Consider the following 14,200-nt stretch of genomic DNA (forward strand, 5'->3'; position numbering starts at 1 on the left):
AGCTGTAGCTAATTCTATAATCATCCACCAAACACTTCAATAATGATTGCAATAACTGTGAAACTCATACCACTAATCATCACACCAAACAAATTTCCATATACATGTAAATGAGTTGTGATACGCATAGAAATGCTAATTTGAGCTTTACGAATCAGCATCAGATTTAATCGATTAAAACACATAACATAATGTAAAATACATCAACATTATGCTTTAATTGATGTGGCATTAATTAAAGATGATGGGAATTGATGTGCACCACAATTGTTAATTAGGTTGAGATGTTCCACGTAAGTGCCCCCTAATTCAAAAAGCCTAATTAATTGCTCGTGAGATATAATTTTTTTTTTTTAAAAAAAGAAATTGTTTCTTTGACCTACTCACTGGTTAAATTGAAAAGTTAGTTAAGATTGCAATCCACCGACACCACACAATAACACGATCCCGATATAATATGCATAAAATTACTGAGAGCAATTCAAAATCAGCAATATACGTGACATCTAATCCGAAAATTAGTTAAGATTGCGCTTCCACCGAGTTTTTTTTTTGTACAATCAATTATTTATGGGGCTTTAATAAAGTACCTGTTGAGAATAAGATACTGTGGCTTTTGTGTCGGTAGGAAATTAAATATTAAATATAAATATTATTGGTTAATTAATTAGCTTTTTCTTGTTCTCATTTTAAGATGTTATTGTGCAACCCATCACGCAGGTGGAAAGAGAGATAATCGTTGGCTTTGGAGGAAGAGGATCCTCCACAAGCTTTGCTGTCCAAACATCCAAATCATAATTAATAAAGTGTGACCTAAAAAAAATATATATGCACCCTTAGAATAGTTAATTGGTTGGATGGTATTTAAAAGTAGTTTTGTTGTTTTCTTCTAAAATGTAGAGAGAGAGAGATGTTTACCGTTTCTCAATTGTCGACTAAGAAATAAAGAGAGAAATAGGGCCACCAATGCAATTGGTGGGTTCTAAAGTATTCTATTCATGGGGAAAAAAAAAAAAAAAAGGGTCTTGCACATCTTTGTATACTGTATTAAGCCATTTCAAATCAAGCTTAAATAACTGATAAATCATTTTAGATTTACAGATTCATATAGCTGTATCGTCAATCCATTATATTTGGAGCTACATTGCAGTTTTGATTACGGCCGAATTACTTTGCATTGAAATATGATATGACGATCAATCGTAATTATCGAAGTTAGCTAAGAGTCTAATATTTCAAATTTAACATTTAGTTATCTTATATTTCTAATTGGTTTTATTTATTTAAAAAAAAAACGAAGTAAATAGTTTGCTATCTTTATCTCAAAAACAAAGAAAAAAAAAGGGAGACGATTATAGGTGATAAAAAAATTATACATTGCATAGTCAATTAATGTAAAATATTTTGTGGCGTTGAAATTTAGAGTTTGTAGCACTCTTACAATTTCGTCACATTTTCGTACATAAGTTATGCAATACATCTGAAAACTTATTGAAATACTCATTATATTTTAAGAAATATACATAATTTTTTTGTACTTTTAAAATTAGATAGCTTTATAAAAGAGAATCCATAATTTTTACTAATTTTTTTCATCATTTTTAGGAATAAAATGAGTATATATATTTAATTACCTAATTGTATCATATAATTTATGTATGAAATAGTGGCGACATAATAATAGTAGTAGGGAATTAATTAAGTACTATAATTTTAAATTTTAAAAAGGTAAAATAAACTTTTAAAAAATAAAAACATAAAGTATAAAAACTAATATATTTATATAATTCGAAAACTTTGCTTGGCTCGACCAAAACCCAAGCTTTAAATTATCACCTCTCGAGAAGGTTCTTTTTCTACCAACTACCTACGAATATTAAATTGCACGATTTATAACGCATTGGGAAGGGCGAATTACAACATACGATGAAAGATAACGTTATCACCCTCGAGAAAATCGATTAAAATTTACCAACCACCCCTTCGATCCCACCATTCTCTAGACCTGGTCCACCACATCAATTGTAGACCAACTCATTATCTTATTCCATCCCTCTTATCAAAAGAACTACATATGCTGTTTTTTCCTGCGTGTGAAGTGACATTCAAATTTGAATTTCATGTACCAATAAAAGGTATATAAAAATGGCGGATTCGCATTGCAATTCGTAGCTGGTGTCGTGGATCAGGTCCAAACAAATTTCATATAGCTAGAGATGGAAATAAAGGAATAAATAGTACTCTTGTGAGTGACTCGGTAGTATAAATGCTAGCTAAAGAGGCCACCGCCATGTAGGCATGTACTCAAAGCTACCAAATTAGGGTTACAAATCAAAGAGATCCCTAAATTATGGTAGGAAAAAGACACCCGGTTAAGCTCAATTCCTCTGCATGCGTCATGTTGATCATGTTAGTCTTGGTTTTTTTTATTAGTATGAAGCCCGCTACTTCTTACGCTAGAGAAGATAAGAGGTGTAAGAGTTGCATCCTAAATCAGTTCAGTTTTACGTGCTTGGGGTGCCAACCGATCCTCCGATGCGTTGCAGGCTGCTTGTGGAACGGCGAGTCTCAGGGGAAGTGCGCGAGGATGTGTGACGTACAAAAAGGCGGAAAGCCGCATCTGGCGGACTGTAAGAGATGCATGATGAAATGTAGATGCAGTTGTGTTCATTGAGAATTGCGGTAGTTCGTGCAATATGATGTTCATAGTTCACTACCACATGTGATGTTGCGTTCATATCTTAAATAGAAAAGATGAAGGCTCTGTTTAGTCTCACGCTAACGCTTTAATTTTAATACTCAAATTATATGTGATTTAATGTAATGTTTGGCACTTTTTTTAATTCTTATTATTATCAGTTAGCTCTGAAATAATTCTTCGCCTTGGAAAAGAAAAGTGAAAGAATGCTACTGTCAAAATTTGTATGTTTTGTTATCAAAAAAATCATGTAAAATTTAATTTGATCTCTAAAATAAAAATAGTATTGTAGAATTTAATTTACCTTCGAGGATTCTCTAAAGTTCTTGTTTGGTTGGGGTATAAGGGGTGAGATAACCCCTTAACAGATTATTCCGGGAATAGCTATTCCCACTCCTATTTACTTTTTAAATTTGGAATTGAAAATTTTAATTCAAATATAATAAAGAGAACAATATCATTATTTTTTATTTATAATAATCCACTATCCTTTTTATTCCACTGACTCCAACCAAACACTGTTTTACTTATTTATAACAATCCACTATACTTTTTATTTCACTCACTCCAACCAAACACTGTTTTGCTTATATCTGGCCAATACTTAACCAAATACAAAATTACTCTATACTCATCTTATACCTCATCTTATGCCTATCTCTGGAACAACTAATTCTTATTTATATCCGAACTAGACGAAGCCTATAACTTACAAGCCAGTGTTTTTGGGCCGGTCCACAAGGCCCAATGTTGGGTTATAGGCCTGTATGGGCCCAACGAACTTCTTATTTAACAAAACTTATATTTTCAACTTTGTGGGCCCAACAAAAGCTTGTCATTTTGTCAATAGAACGACGCTACCCTACTACCCAGGCCCGACAAGTATATTAAGCATAATTAACAATTTTTTAAAGTACTATTTTTTTGGAAAAATTTCATACGGCTCCCTCTAAATATATCGAATAGCAGACAGAGTTCAAGTTTTCAGAATTATTCCTTAAAAAGTCATAGCGGCTTCAAATATACTCCCTACTATTAGTGTCCCTTAAAAAAATATGGTTAAATATAAGTAAAATACATAACTTTAGTTAATGAGTGAGGTAAATTAATATTTTTACCCCGTTGATAATATTCATTCATCTCGTAATCAAAAGTTTAGCAATGGAAACTTATCTCCTTCCTCTCCATTTTCCTTCATCTCCTTCGTGCTAGCTTCGAATCCATAACTAGGCTTCTCCGTCCCCAATCATCCATAATGCTTGTAGCTATGCTGTTGCAGGCAGGTGAATCAGTATTAGATAGATAAAGAAAAAAAATTGAGTGAGAAAAGAGCTAGATAAAAGGTTGCAACAACGATGAATTGGGTTAGTTTTTATAGAGAAAGAATGTGACCATTGAAATTTTTTGGAAGAATATTTTTGTGCAACTCTAATAGTTGGAACTTTTAGAGTGACGTATTTGTGATGACAAAAATGATATTTTACTTATATTATGTTAAAAAAAAAACAGTAAACTAACCGTAACAAACCAGGGGATAAATATAAATATTGCTGGATTTTGAATGGATAAATTTGAAATTTGAAATTTTATAAGAATATATTTATTATTTGATATGTTTATAGAAAGCTATATGAAATTATTCTTCTTTCAATGCTAAGTTGGAATCATAACAGTCACAAATGGTTCTTATTATTATCATCATTATTATGATTATTATAGACATCATTGCTAATGAATAGTGCAAATATGCGCGGCTTCCACCTTAATAAAGGCCACCGCCTTAATTATGAAAAAAGAAGCAGAATAAATACTATTTACTCTTATTAATTCTTTTCTTTTATTATTTTTATTATTATTGCTATCTCTAGTAAAATTGTCAAAGATATTATCTGCTTTGCTTAGCGGCGTTAGCTAAAAATTTAATAGTTGGTATTCGAGATTTCAAATTTCAAATTTAATTATTTTATATTTTTATCTAACTATTTTTTATTTCTAAAATATAAACAAATTTGTGATGCATGGCTTCTTAGGAAGTTTGCTCATCACATGATTACTCTAGTCCTAGCATGTTTAATTGTCTTAATCTCAACCCTCTTACCTTTTAGATCTAATCACATTTCAAAATGTTACAACCGAGCCAATTATATCTATCTTATATATGGAATTATTTTAAATACTGAGAGTGATATATTCCTCATCCTTTTAAGTTCTGATGTCCTCATTAAACTTAAACACGCTTACAAGCACCTTAGTTTTTAGCAGACCTTGTGGGGAGCCAAAGCTGTACTTTGATCGCTACATATTAATCATGGCTTAGCTAAGACTTATCCCACACTTTCGGTTGGTGATCGACTCTGATACCAACTATGATGCCCCAAATTTTCAAGAAGTCATCTATCCTAAAGCTACTCTAGTCCTAATATGCTTAACTATTCTAGAACTACACTTTCGTTGCCAGCCTTTTGTTTTCGATGATGGAGCCCCCAAATCAACAATCGGCACCGTTGAATATGATCTATATCACTTGAAGCATCTACAAATCAAATTTCAAATTTTTTCGATATTATTGACCTAATGATTAAAGGGTTTCAAAATTTATAATTTTAATGATCGATTTGAGGCGTTTTCTCATTTAACAGTGTAAAGATATCCAAATAAATTGAATTTTGGTTAGAAAATGTTATAAATTATTTAGAACAAAATCTATACTCTCGATCTTGATTACATAATTACTATCATCACTTTTTAAAAAATATTCATTCTCAGTAGTTCATTTTTGTGTCCACTTCATGGACAAGTGAACAATATCGAAAAAGCATGAAATTTAGTTTTTAGATATTTCGCATGATATAGATCATGTTCAGCAGTATTGATCGTTGATTTGGAAGCTTTATCATCGAAAATAAATGGGTGACAACGGAGCCTGTTAGCTACCGATAGCGTTCCAGCCCAACTTTCTCTCTCTCTCTCTATATATATAATTCGGTTATGGTGCTTATGTGCTTGGTACTTGTAAATTTTTCGTCATTAAATTTATTCATTTAATTATTTTTATCCGTTAGATCATATTATTTAACAACAAAACTGTACATTCTTTAATTTAAGGACCGAAAACCTACAGGTACCAGTGCCTTGATATTTTTAAAAGTGTAGGAACACAATTCTCTCTCTCTCTCTCTCTCTCTCTCTCTCTCTCTATATATATATATATATATATATTGTTGAAGGTATTTGGAAAACCAATTTAAGTTATCAACTAACATGTTGCCAACTTTGATCCCGAATATTCGGTCTATTTATCAACCGAGTCTGATCTAACCTTTTAGACGACCAATTTCCAGCTCAACTAACCAAAACAAGAACATTCCAACGATGCAAAATAGAGGTTTTAAGAAAAAAGAACAAAAGACCCTCTCAGTTATAGGAAAATTAAAACGAACCACTTATTTTATTTAATTTTTTTCGTTCTTTGAATTAGTAATTAATTAGAATAATAATTAATAGTTCGTAGCTAATAGAGCTGTTAACTTGAATAAAAGTTTTATACTAACAAACTAGAATCTCTTAATTTTTTTTTTTAAAAACAAAAATCAAAAGTTTAAGCGTTTCTATTTCTAAAACATAAATTAAAAAGGAAAAGTTGAGGGATTATTTCAAAAGATATACTCGTTGAGTGTTCCAGAATAATATGGACACTGCGTACAGGGGGGTAACCTCACTGCGAGTAAGCTGATCCCGACCACCCTGAGGCGGTACGTGTACCACACAGTAGAAGTACCTGCACCACGTGCATCAGTCGTACGCCGTTGATCACTCACTCATCCCCGTGCCTTGAATCGGGAGCGATTTTAATCACCTTATCTTATAACGGACGGTGGATACGGAAGTTTGAGATGGAACGGAGGGCTCAGAGAGTGCGGTGCGCGGTTTTAGAAATGCACGTGGTGCAGGGAGTAAATTTTCGCTAACGTACGCGAAATGCCCCTCCCGTGTAATTCGGCACATTCCTCAGGGCCATTTCCGTCAATTTGCCTATTATTATTAAAGTGAAAACCTGGAAGGGGCGAGGGAGGAGAGAGAGAGAGAGAGAGAGAGGATAAAGAGAGAGAGAGAGAGAGAGAGAGAGAGAGAGAGAGAGAGGCGGGGGGCGGAGAAGACAGAGAAAGAGAGAGGAGAGATGCCCAGAGAGAAAATTNCAAAAGGTTTGATTTTTAATTTTAATTTTAATATATTTTTTTTTAATTTTTTTTTGGGGGGCGGGGGGAGGGAGCTAGGGTTTAAATTGGGGGTTGGGCGGAGAGAGAGAGGGGGAGATGGTGTCGGACCAGGAGATAGCGAGCTGTGTGGAGTCGCTGCTCCGTCAGACCGCCGTTAGCTCCTCCGCCGCCGCCGCCGCCGCGGCGCCAGCCACCACCGTCACAGTTAACGGCGTGGTGCGCCAGCTGGAGGCCAAGCTCGGGCTCGACCTCTCCCACAAGGCCGCGTTCATACGCGACCAGATCGACCTCCTCCTCCGCCCCCCAAAAGACCATTTTGCCCTCGCCCCCCAATTCCACCACCCCCACCACTTCCCCCACAAGTTCTCCCACCACCCATTCCCCCCTCCGCCCGCCTCCGGCCGCCGCCGCCGCCAGCGCCGCACGCGGCTCGGCGGCGGCGTTGCCCTCGTCGTCGCCCTACGCGCACCTCCCCCACCACCATGACCTCTCCTTCCGATACTCGTCGCCGGCGCCAGTCGCGACGCCCCCGCCACAGCAGCAGCAGCAGCAGCAGCAGATGCAGCAGCACCAGCAGGCCACCCCCGCTACGGCGGCGCCGGCGCCGGCGGTCACCTCCCCGAGGCCCACGGCGCCTGCGCCTAAAGAAAGGTGCCTCCTTTTCGACTCCATCGTCCTCTTTCTTGAAATTAGGGTTTTGGCGTCTCCTGTAAATTTTGTTTTTTTTTTCTTTTTTTTAAATGGTCTGAATTGTGTGAGCATTTTGAATTTCGGAGATACATGGGTGAGCAAATGAGAGATGGAATGCCAAAAAAACTGGAATGAATTGGTAGACAAAAAAAGAAAAAGTTTTATTCTTGTAGTTCTATTATTTTGCTTCTTCCGATTCTTGAGATTAGTTTGTCATTGCGTAAATTTAGGTGGATCACCCACATAGATCCTTGGATTGTTTTTTGGAAGCTTTCATGTAGGAGGGGAAACTGTATTGGCAACGAAAGGAACAAGCTTGCTACCAGATGAGGGTTGTGTTGTTTGAGTGGATATGTTATGTAAGGATCCATCCCTGGGTGTTTGTAGTTAGAAGATAAATTCGGGCTCCTTAGTCCTTGCAATATGACATTATGATAATTGTTATAATGGTTCCTCTGGAAGGCCTTTCGGGGAATTATATGTCTTTTGTTTTTTGACAAATTACACGTGAAACATATTATGATGGTTTCTCTGGAAGGTCTTTCGGGGAATTATATGTTCTTTTAACAAATACACGTGAAACATAGAGATGAGTTTGTCCATCATATGCTGAGTAACGATTGTAATGCAGCCACATTCTAGGATCCTGTAAGAGTTGACGACCCAAAGATCTAAAAGGTAAAAACACATCTATAGGTCGGTGAATAGGTGTAAATAGTAAAACTAAACAACTCGATGCGATAAAAATAAATGCAGAAAATGAAGCCAACACACCATGAAATTTATGTGGAAAAACTCCAAGCGGAGTAGAAAGCCCATGGGACAGATCATAAAATCCATAACCGATCCTATATAATCCATTGACTTGGAAAGGTTCATTCCTGTTCATAATACAAGGGAGATGCCTCATTACCTTGTTTTATCCATATTATAAGAATTTATGTTATCACGTAATATATCGGAGATACAATATTTTTGCCATCGTTATGCCTTTGTTAACCTGAAAAAATGAAAAAAAAAAGGAGAAAAGGCTGTCCACTATCGGAAATTATATGACTTACCGTGTTTTCTCTTTCTTTTATTTGTTTGTCTTCATTTAGTTATCATATCGATGCAAATATAAATCCTTGTTCTTCCATGCAACTTTATTCTGAACCTTGCAACTTAAATTATGTCCTTTATCTTGCTTATGCATTAAATAAGATGCTCACTGCGTTTTACTTTTATGCACCAGTGCACCTACCGGAGTTAAACGAAGAGGTGGACCTGGGGGCTTAAGTAAAGTTTGTGGCGTCTCACCTGAATTGCAGGCTATTGTTGGTGAGCCAACCATGGCTAGGACTGAGGTTCCTTTTTCTGACCATTTAAACAATTTTGACTTTTTCTTATTATTCTTTTTTTCCTAAACATACTTTGCATATTTAGGCGTACTAAAGGGGCATATCCTAATATTGCAGATTGTGAAGCAGTTATGGGCATATATTCGCAAAAATAACTTGCAAGATCCGAGCAATAAGAGGAAGATCATCTGCAACGATGAATTGCGCCTTGTGTTTGAGACTGATTGCACTGACATGTTCAAGATGAACAAGTTGCTAGCAAAGCATATAATACCTCTTGAGTCTACAAGTAAGCCATCTCCCCTGCTGTCTAGGGAAGATGGGGGAGAGAGGAGGGGGTTGGGGGGTGTTCACATATATAACCCTGCAAAATCATATACCAATATGAATTGCAGATTTCAAGATGTACCCATTGGAAATGCATTTTCATGCAAAAACACCTTAATTTTAAGCCTGGGAGTCATGGAATTCATTGGGGCTGTTGGTTTCGTATTACAAATGATTATTTACAGTACAAGCATATGTACTTGAGAGATAAACTTTTGTTAGGGTATGTACATGGATAGATAATTTCGTAGCATTATATGTAGCTATCTCAGGAATCTTATACGTGCTTTAATTCGTGCAGAAGATTCAGGTTCAGATTCTAAAAAGTTAAAGACTGCTCCAGCCACGGAACTTGTTTCTTCTGCTGAAGCTAATGCCGATCAATATCCTGTTGCTATTTCTGATGCTCTGGCGAAGTTTTTTGGTACTGGAGAAAGGGCAATGCTTCAGTCCGATGCTTTGAGGCGTGTTTGGGACTATATTAAGAGCAACCGACTGGAGGTTAGTACAGCTTGTGTTTCACTTGCTATTCTTCCACACCTCTCCCCAGCCCCAGCCCCATCTCCACCCCTATCCTTTGAAATGTGAAGAAGTGAAAAGAGTAGATTTCTGTGTGCACTCTGAACTTTGTAGGCTCTTGCATGTAAATTTGGTCATGTTCTCCTAGCGTTACTATTCGAATTTGTCATTGTTCTCTTATATTATTCAGAAATGGTAAGAACATGAGTGAGATTAGTTAAATGTTTTGTTAAAGAAAGAGCCCTTACATGGAAAGGATCAGCAATTTATCTAACCTGCTGCAATAGATAGAGAAAGGGAGGGAGGTGGTCATGATTACATTGACTAGGCAGCCCATTTTCCTTTCCACCGTGCTCTGCAAAGAGTCCTTTTTATTATTTTTTTAAAAAATTTTTGTTGTTGAGTTGGTGGGGTTAGGTGTTGTAAAAATAGTCAGGAAATGCGCATTAACGAAATGCGAAGCAGGTTTCTAGCTTGTTCGCGGAGAAAAGTTTTGGCTTATGCAAATGTACAGGGATTATCTGCACATTCTCTTCTGTATGTTCTTCATTCTAACTTTGTTTTTTGTGTTACCTCTTTTTAGGATCCCATGAATTCGACGGTGATTCTGTGTGACGCTAAACTTCAACAGCTCTTTGGATGTGAAAGCATTTCTGCATTGGGTGTTTCAGAGATGTTATCGCGCCATCTCTTTAAGCCATCCTAACCACGCAGGTTGGTACTGGTTGGCTAGCAACTATCTTATTAGGGTCTACTTTTGGCAGATAGTCACCCGCCTTATTTTACAAACGAAGCAACTCTTAAGTCCATGCTGATGAAAGATAAAATGAGCTTCAACGCCCTAGAAAAAGCAGCTCCATTTTGATGCTCTTGCTTCTGATGTGTGAGATGCTGGGGGGATTTTAATTATTAAAAAAATTGTTACTCTATCTACAAATAATTCCATTAGAAGAGCAGATCTCCTGTGGAGTCGTTTTACACGCCCTGCTTCTCACTGTGTTATTTCATCCAAATAATAATGATTATATAACTATAAAACTTTTCATATGTTTTCCTAAAATTTCTTATTAGTTAATCTGGTGCATTTTTTTATTATTATTTATGTTTCCCGTGCGTGATGCATTTACTTTTAATTTAAATGTCTGATATGTCCGCTACTAGAACAAATTTAACGTTGGGAACTTGTTTTTTTTTTTTCGTGCAGGTGAATGTTTTCACTGGCATCTAGTTGGTCTAACACTATAGCAGATACCGATGAAACAAAAAAAAACCATTTTGCTCAGATGTGTTTAAATTGCTTGTATCTTAATTATGCTCGACAAAGCTCGTTTACTTCACTGTAGTTTGATCTTTAATAGTGATGATAGTTGTTGTCATAGTCTTTCATCAAGTGATATAGTTTTTAATCTTAGTCATATTGGAAAATTTGCATCTATTTTCTGTGTGATTTGAAAGCAAAGCTAAATGCGGAAAAGGCAAAAGAAAAAATGTTACCAAACTCGCCGACTGGGTAACTATTTTCAAGTTTATATGATGCAATTGTTCAATGTGAGATAACAGGGTTAAAAAGCATTTAAGCTTTTGTACTGCAGCAATACAATGTTCTGCTAACCTATAATACAGTTTCGAAAATGTTGCGACCTGGTGTCAACTTGTGATTATTCATCGTTATTTGTATTCGCGCATTCAGATTTGATCTTGATACTTTTGAGAAAAGCAGCAGGATTTTATATGCTTTTGTCGTAGTCCTTATGGGTAGTGTTGTTGAACAATCTGGTGATCGTCAAAGGGTTGTTGATCTATCTGCAGCGTTTCATTTTGTTTAGAGTTATTAAAATGATGTATGAAACTAAACGAGGAATTAGAAGCTTAAGGGAGAATGCTTATGAACTTGTTATTTAAATAAAAAACATTCTATACAAGTCTACAATAAAATCTGAAAGATTCCTGAAAGAATCTATGTGCCTTTCAGCAACACGTAGGATATCGCCATGACAACGAGACCAAGGAAACAGTACATAAAAATCTCCTTCCTCTTCCCTTCAAGCATATCCTCAGGCACCATCTTACCAATCAACGACAGTAGGATTTCCTCCAATTTCTGCAGAGAGATAAAAAGAAAAAAGAAAAAAGAAAAAGAGCCACTAATTACTTTTTCACATTTACCTTTTTATCAATTGGATTTATAATAGCATCACCGCCAAATAGTAAATTCTGTTCATCCACAAAGTATAAAAAGTAAGTTGTAAATAATCTCTCTTTACTATCAACATTACTCTAGTTTTTCTCATTTTGTACACTTTGCTTTTGGCCTTTAAGGGGTCCCCTGATGCTTACTGATGGAAGTTCTTTTAGACGCAGCAACGGCTCCAAAACAGTATTTGCTTTCCTGCAATTCGCATACGTAGTAGCATAGTTACAAGAAATTAGTGTTGTGATCTTTAATGCATTTGAAACATTAATTACCGTGCTTACTTAATAAACACCACCCCATCGTAGACGTGAGATGTGTAGACGTTTAAGCCAAATCCGATAGGCAAGTTGTCCTCACTCCATGCTGCAAACAAAAGAGTTGTATGTCGTCGTCAATCTCCTAAGGTGTATTTTACGCGACTATTTAGTTTATACAAACCTGCGACCATTCTAACACCGACATCTACGCCGTGATCAGCCGACGGTTTGATCACAAACATCAAATCGCTCCGCATCATCATAAGCAGCAAAAACTCAAACACTTTCTACAATGAAACCCATCACACACAACTTATTATTGCTACTAGAACAACTCAACATGGATTTATTGCCATAGAAGTTGCGGTGCGGGGCTCTGTACTCTCACCTTGCCTAATTGCGAGAGGTGGAACGCAGGGAGAGAAGCACAAATGTACTTGCATTCGTCGGCGATCAATTCGACAAAATCTTTGACGCTTCTATTCCTAATGGCGGATTGGAGTCGTATGATCCGCTTTAAGGTTCGCAAATCATCATCTCCTAATCCCCACGAAGCTTTAACGCATCGCCGTACATGTCGTCGATCGCTCTTCTTGGGGCGAAAGCATTTAGTTCCTACTATCTGATGATGGCCTAAGTGGTTCTTGTGTAGGTTGGAGCACACATAGAAATGCACATTGGTGGAGAGGAGGGAGGGCATGTTTTCGAATAGAGATTTTTTATCTGTTTAAAGATGTGTTCTTAGCGAGGGCGAAGCATAAATTGTAATATAGTTAGGGAGAATGGAATTGAAGTAGTTATGCCATTTTTAAGACAAGTAAAGGATAGTATGAGGTGAAAGCAATGCTCCCTCATGCAGGGTATTCAAGCTAAGGATCCTCTCCCAATCTTCTTAGAATCCCTTAACCCACAAACACATAACATGGGCCTAAGTTTTGGGCTACAAATAAGATACATGTAATTTGGCCCATTATCTGTTTTGTTTATATAGTTCATAAATGAAATTTCATCGATATTTTAAGTTCGGTTTGTGTTCAGGTTTGAACCAAAATGATGAAGTCAGATCAAACAGCATTGAGCAGGCGGACCGAGTCGCATTAAATGCTTTTATTTGAGTCACAACGAAATTCAAATTCAGAATAGTACGCTACATACCGAAGAATTTTATCATTTTGATCACTTCTCGATAGGATGGTAAAATTTATGTATTAGTTCATATAACTGCAATCAACTCGTCGTATTATCGAATGTAGATTCAATGCAGCCTAAATTAATTAATTAATTAATGCTCGTCACTTTTTTAAGCCTCCGTTTGGTTCGGGATTAAGGAAAAAGTAGCTATTCCAGGGATAGAGTTAAGTTCAGGGTTAAAGTGGGTTAAAGTTTTTTTGTGTTGGTTGGAGGTTGGAGTTAGTCTAGAATAATGAAAAATAGTGTTTGGTTGGGTAGGTGGGATAAGAAGATAATGATTGATAAAGAAGGATAATGATTGGTTGGAGTAAGTGTGATAAGAAAGATAGTGAGTTATTATGAATAGAAAATAGTGTTTGGTTGGAGTTTGGTGGGGTTAGGTGGGGTTAGCTAACCCGGGATAATTTATTTGAGGTGGGGTTAGGTGGGGTTAGCTAACCCCACCTATTTTTTCAAGTGTTTGGGAATAAAATAAGGGTTAAGAGATTATTCCACCCCTTAACCCCTAACCAAACAAGGGCTAAAAGTTGCTTTTCGAAGAATTAGATGTTTCAACTAACGATCCCCCCGGTCACCGTTTTTTCAGAGAGTTAAATAAGTAGTCACACTCTCAAATTTCGATATAGGGAAAAAAAAAAGAAAAGTAAAATTAAGCACCCTAATTACTCATTGTGACGTGGATCGACGTGGAGGGTGCGCACACGTCCGTGTCATGACTCATCACGCCGAAATAATTTGCCACGTGGCACGTCCGACCAAGGAGCGGA

At 36.6% G+C, this 14,200-nt stretch overlaps 3 protein-coding genes and 1 long non-coding RNA gene across 5 annotated transcripts; 3 read left to right on the forward strand and 1 right to left on the reverse strand.

Moving 5' to 3' along the window:
- LOC109706785 lies at window positions 2,234-2,825 on the forward strand. The gene is made up of 2 exons (XR_002215316.1): window positions 2,234-2,409; window positions 2,547-2,825. It is a non-coding gene; the product is annotated as an uncharacterized LOC109706785 (long non-coding RNA).
- On the forward strand, window positions 6,935-7,320 carry LOC109728253 (the record flags this gene model as incomplete). The annotated part of the gene is made up of 1 exon (XM_020258626.1): window positions 6,935-7,320. A coding segment is annotated over exon 1 (309 nt), but the record flags the coding sequence as incomplete, so codon positions are not given.
- LOC109706754 (upstream activation factor subunit spp27-like) lies at window positions 7,322-11,433 on the forward strand. Its single transcript, XM_020227725.1, has 6 exons — window positions 7,322-7,566; window positions 8,840-8,951; window positions 9,063-9,234; window positions 9,574-9,773; window positions 10,375-10,505; window positions 10,996-11,433. The coding sequence occupies exons 1-5, from the start codon at window positions 7,475-7,477 to the stop codon at window positions 10,495-10,497; spliced, it is 699 nt and encodes a 232-aa protein (XP_020083314.1). The 5' UTR covers window positions 7,322-7,474; the 3' UTR covers window positions 10,498-10,505; window positions 10,996-11,433.
- Window positions 11,661-12,991, reverse strand: LOC109706755. Of its 2 annotated transcripts, none has more exons than XM_020227726.1 (5): window positions 12,631-12,991; window positions 12,424-12,529; window positions 12,267-12,348; window positions 12,129-12,180; window positions 11,661-11,892 (listed from the first exon to the last, which is right to left on the reverse strand). In XM_020227726.1, the coding sequence occupies exons 1-5, from the start codon at window positions 12,940-12,942 to the stop codon at window positions 11,749-11,751; spliced, it is 696 nt and encodes a 231-aa protein (XP_020083315.1). In that variant the 5' UTR covers window positions 12,943-12,991; the 3' UTR covers window positions 11,661-11,748. The 2 variants fall into 2 exon arrangements, with proteins under 2 accessions (XP_020083315.1, XP_020083316.1); XM_020227727.1 differs by having other exon boundaries at window positions 12,068-12,180.

The sequence above is a fragment of the Ananas comosus genome, linkage group 2 (genome assembly GCF_001540865.1).
Source record: "Ananas comosus cultivar F153 linkage group 2, ASM154086v1, whole genome shotgun sequence".
In the NCBI taxonomy this organism is placed as follows: domain Eukaryota; kingdom Viridiplantae; phylum Streptophyta; class Magnoliopsida; order Poales; family Bromeliaceae; genus Ananas; species Ananas comosus.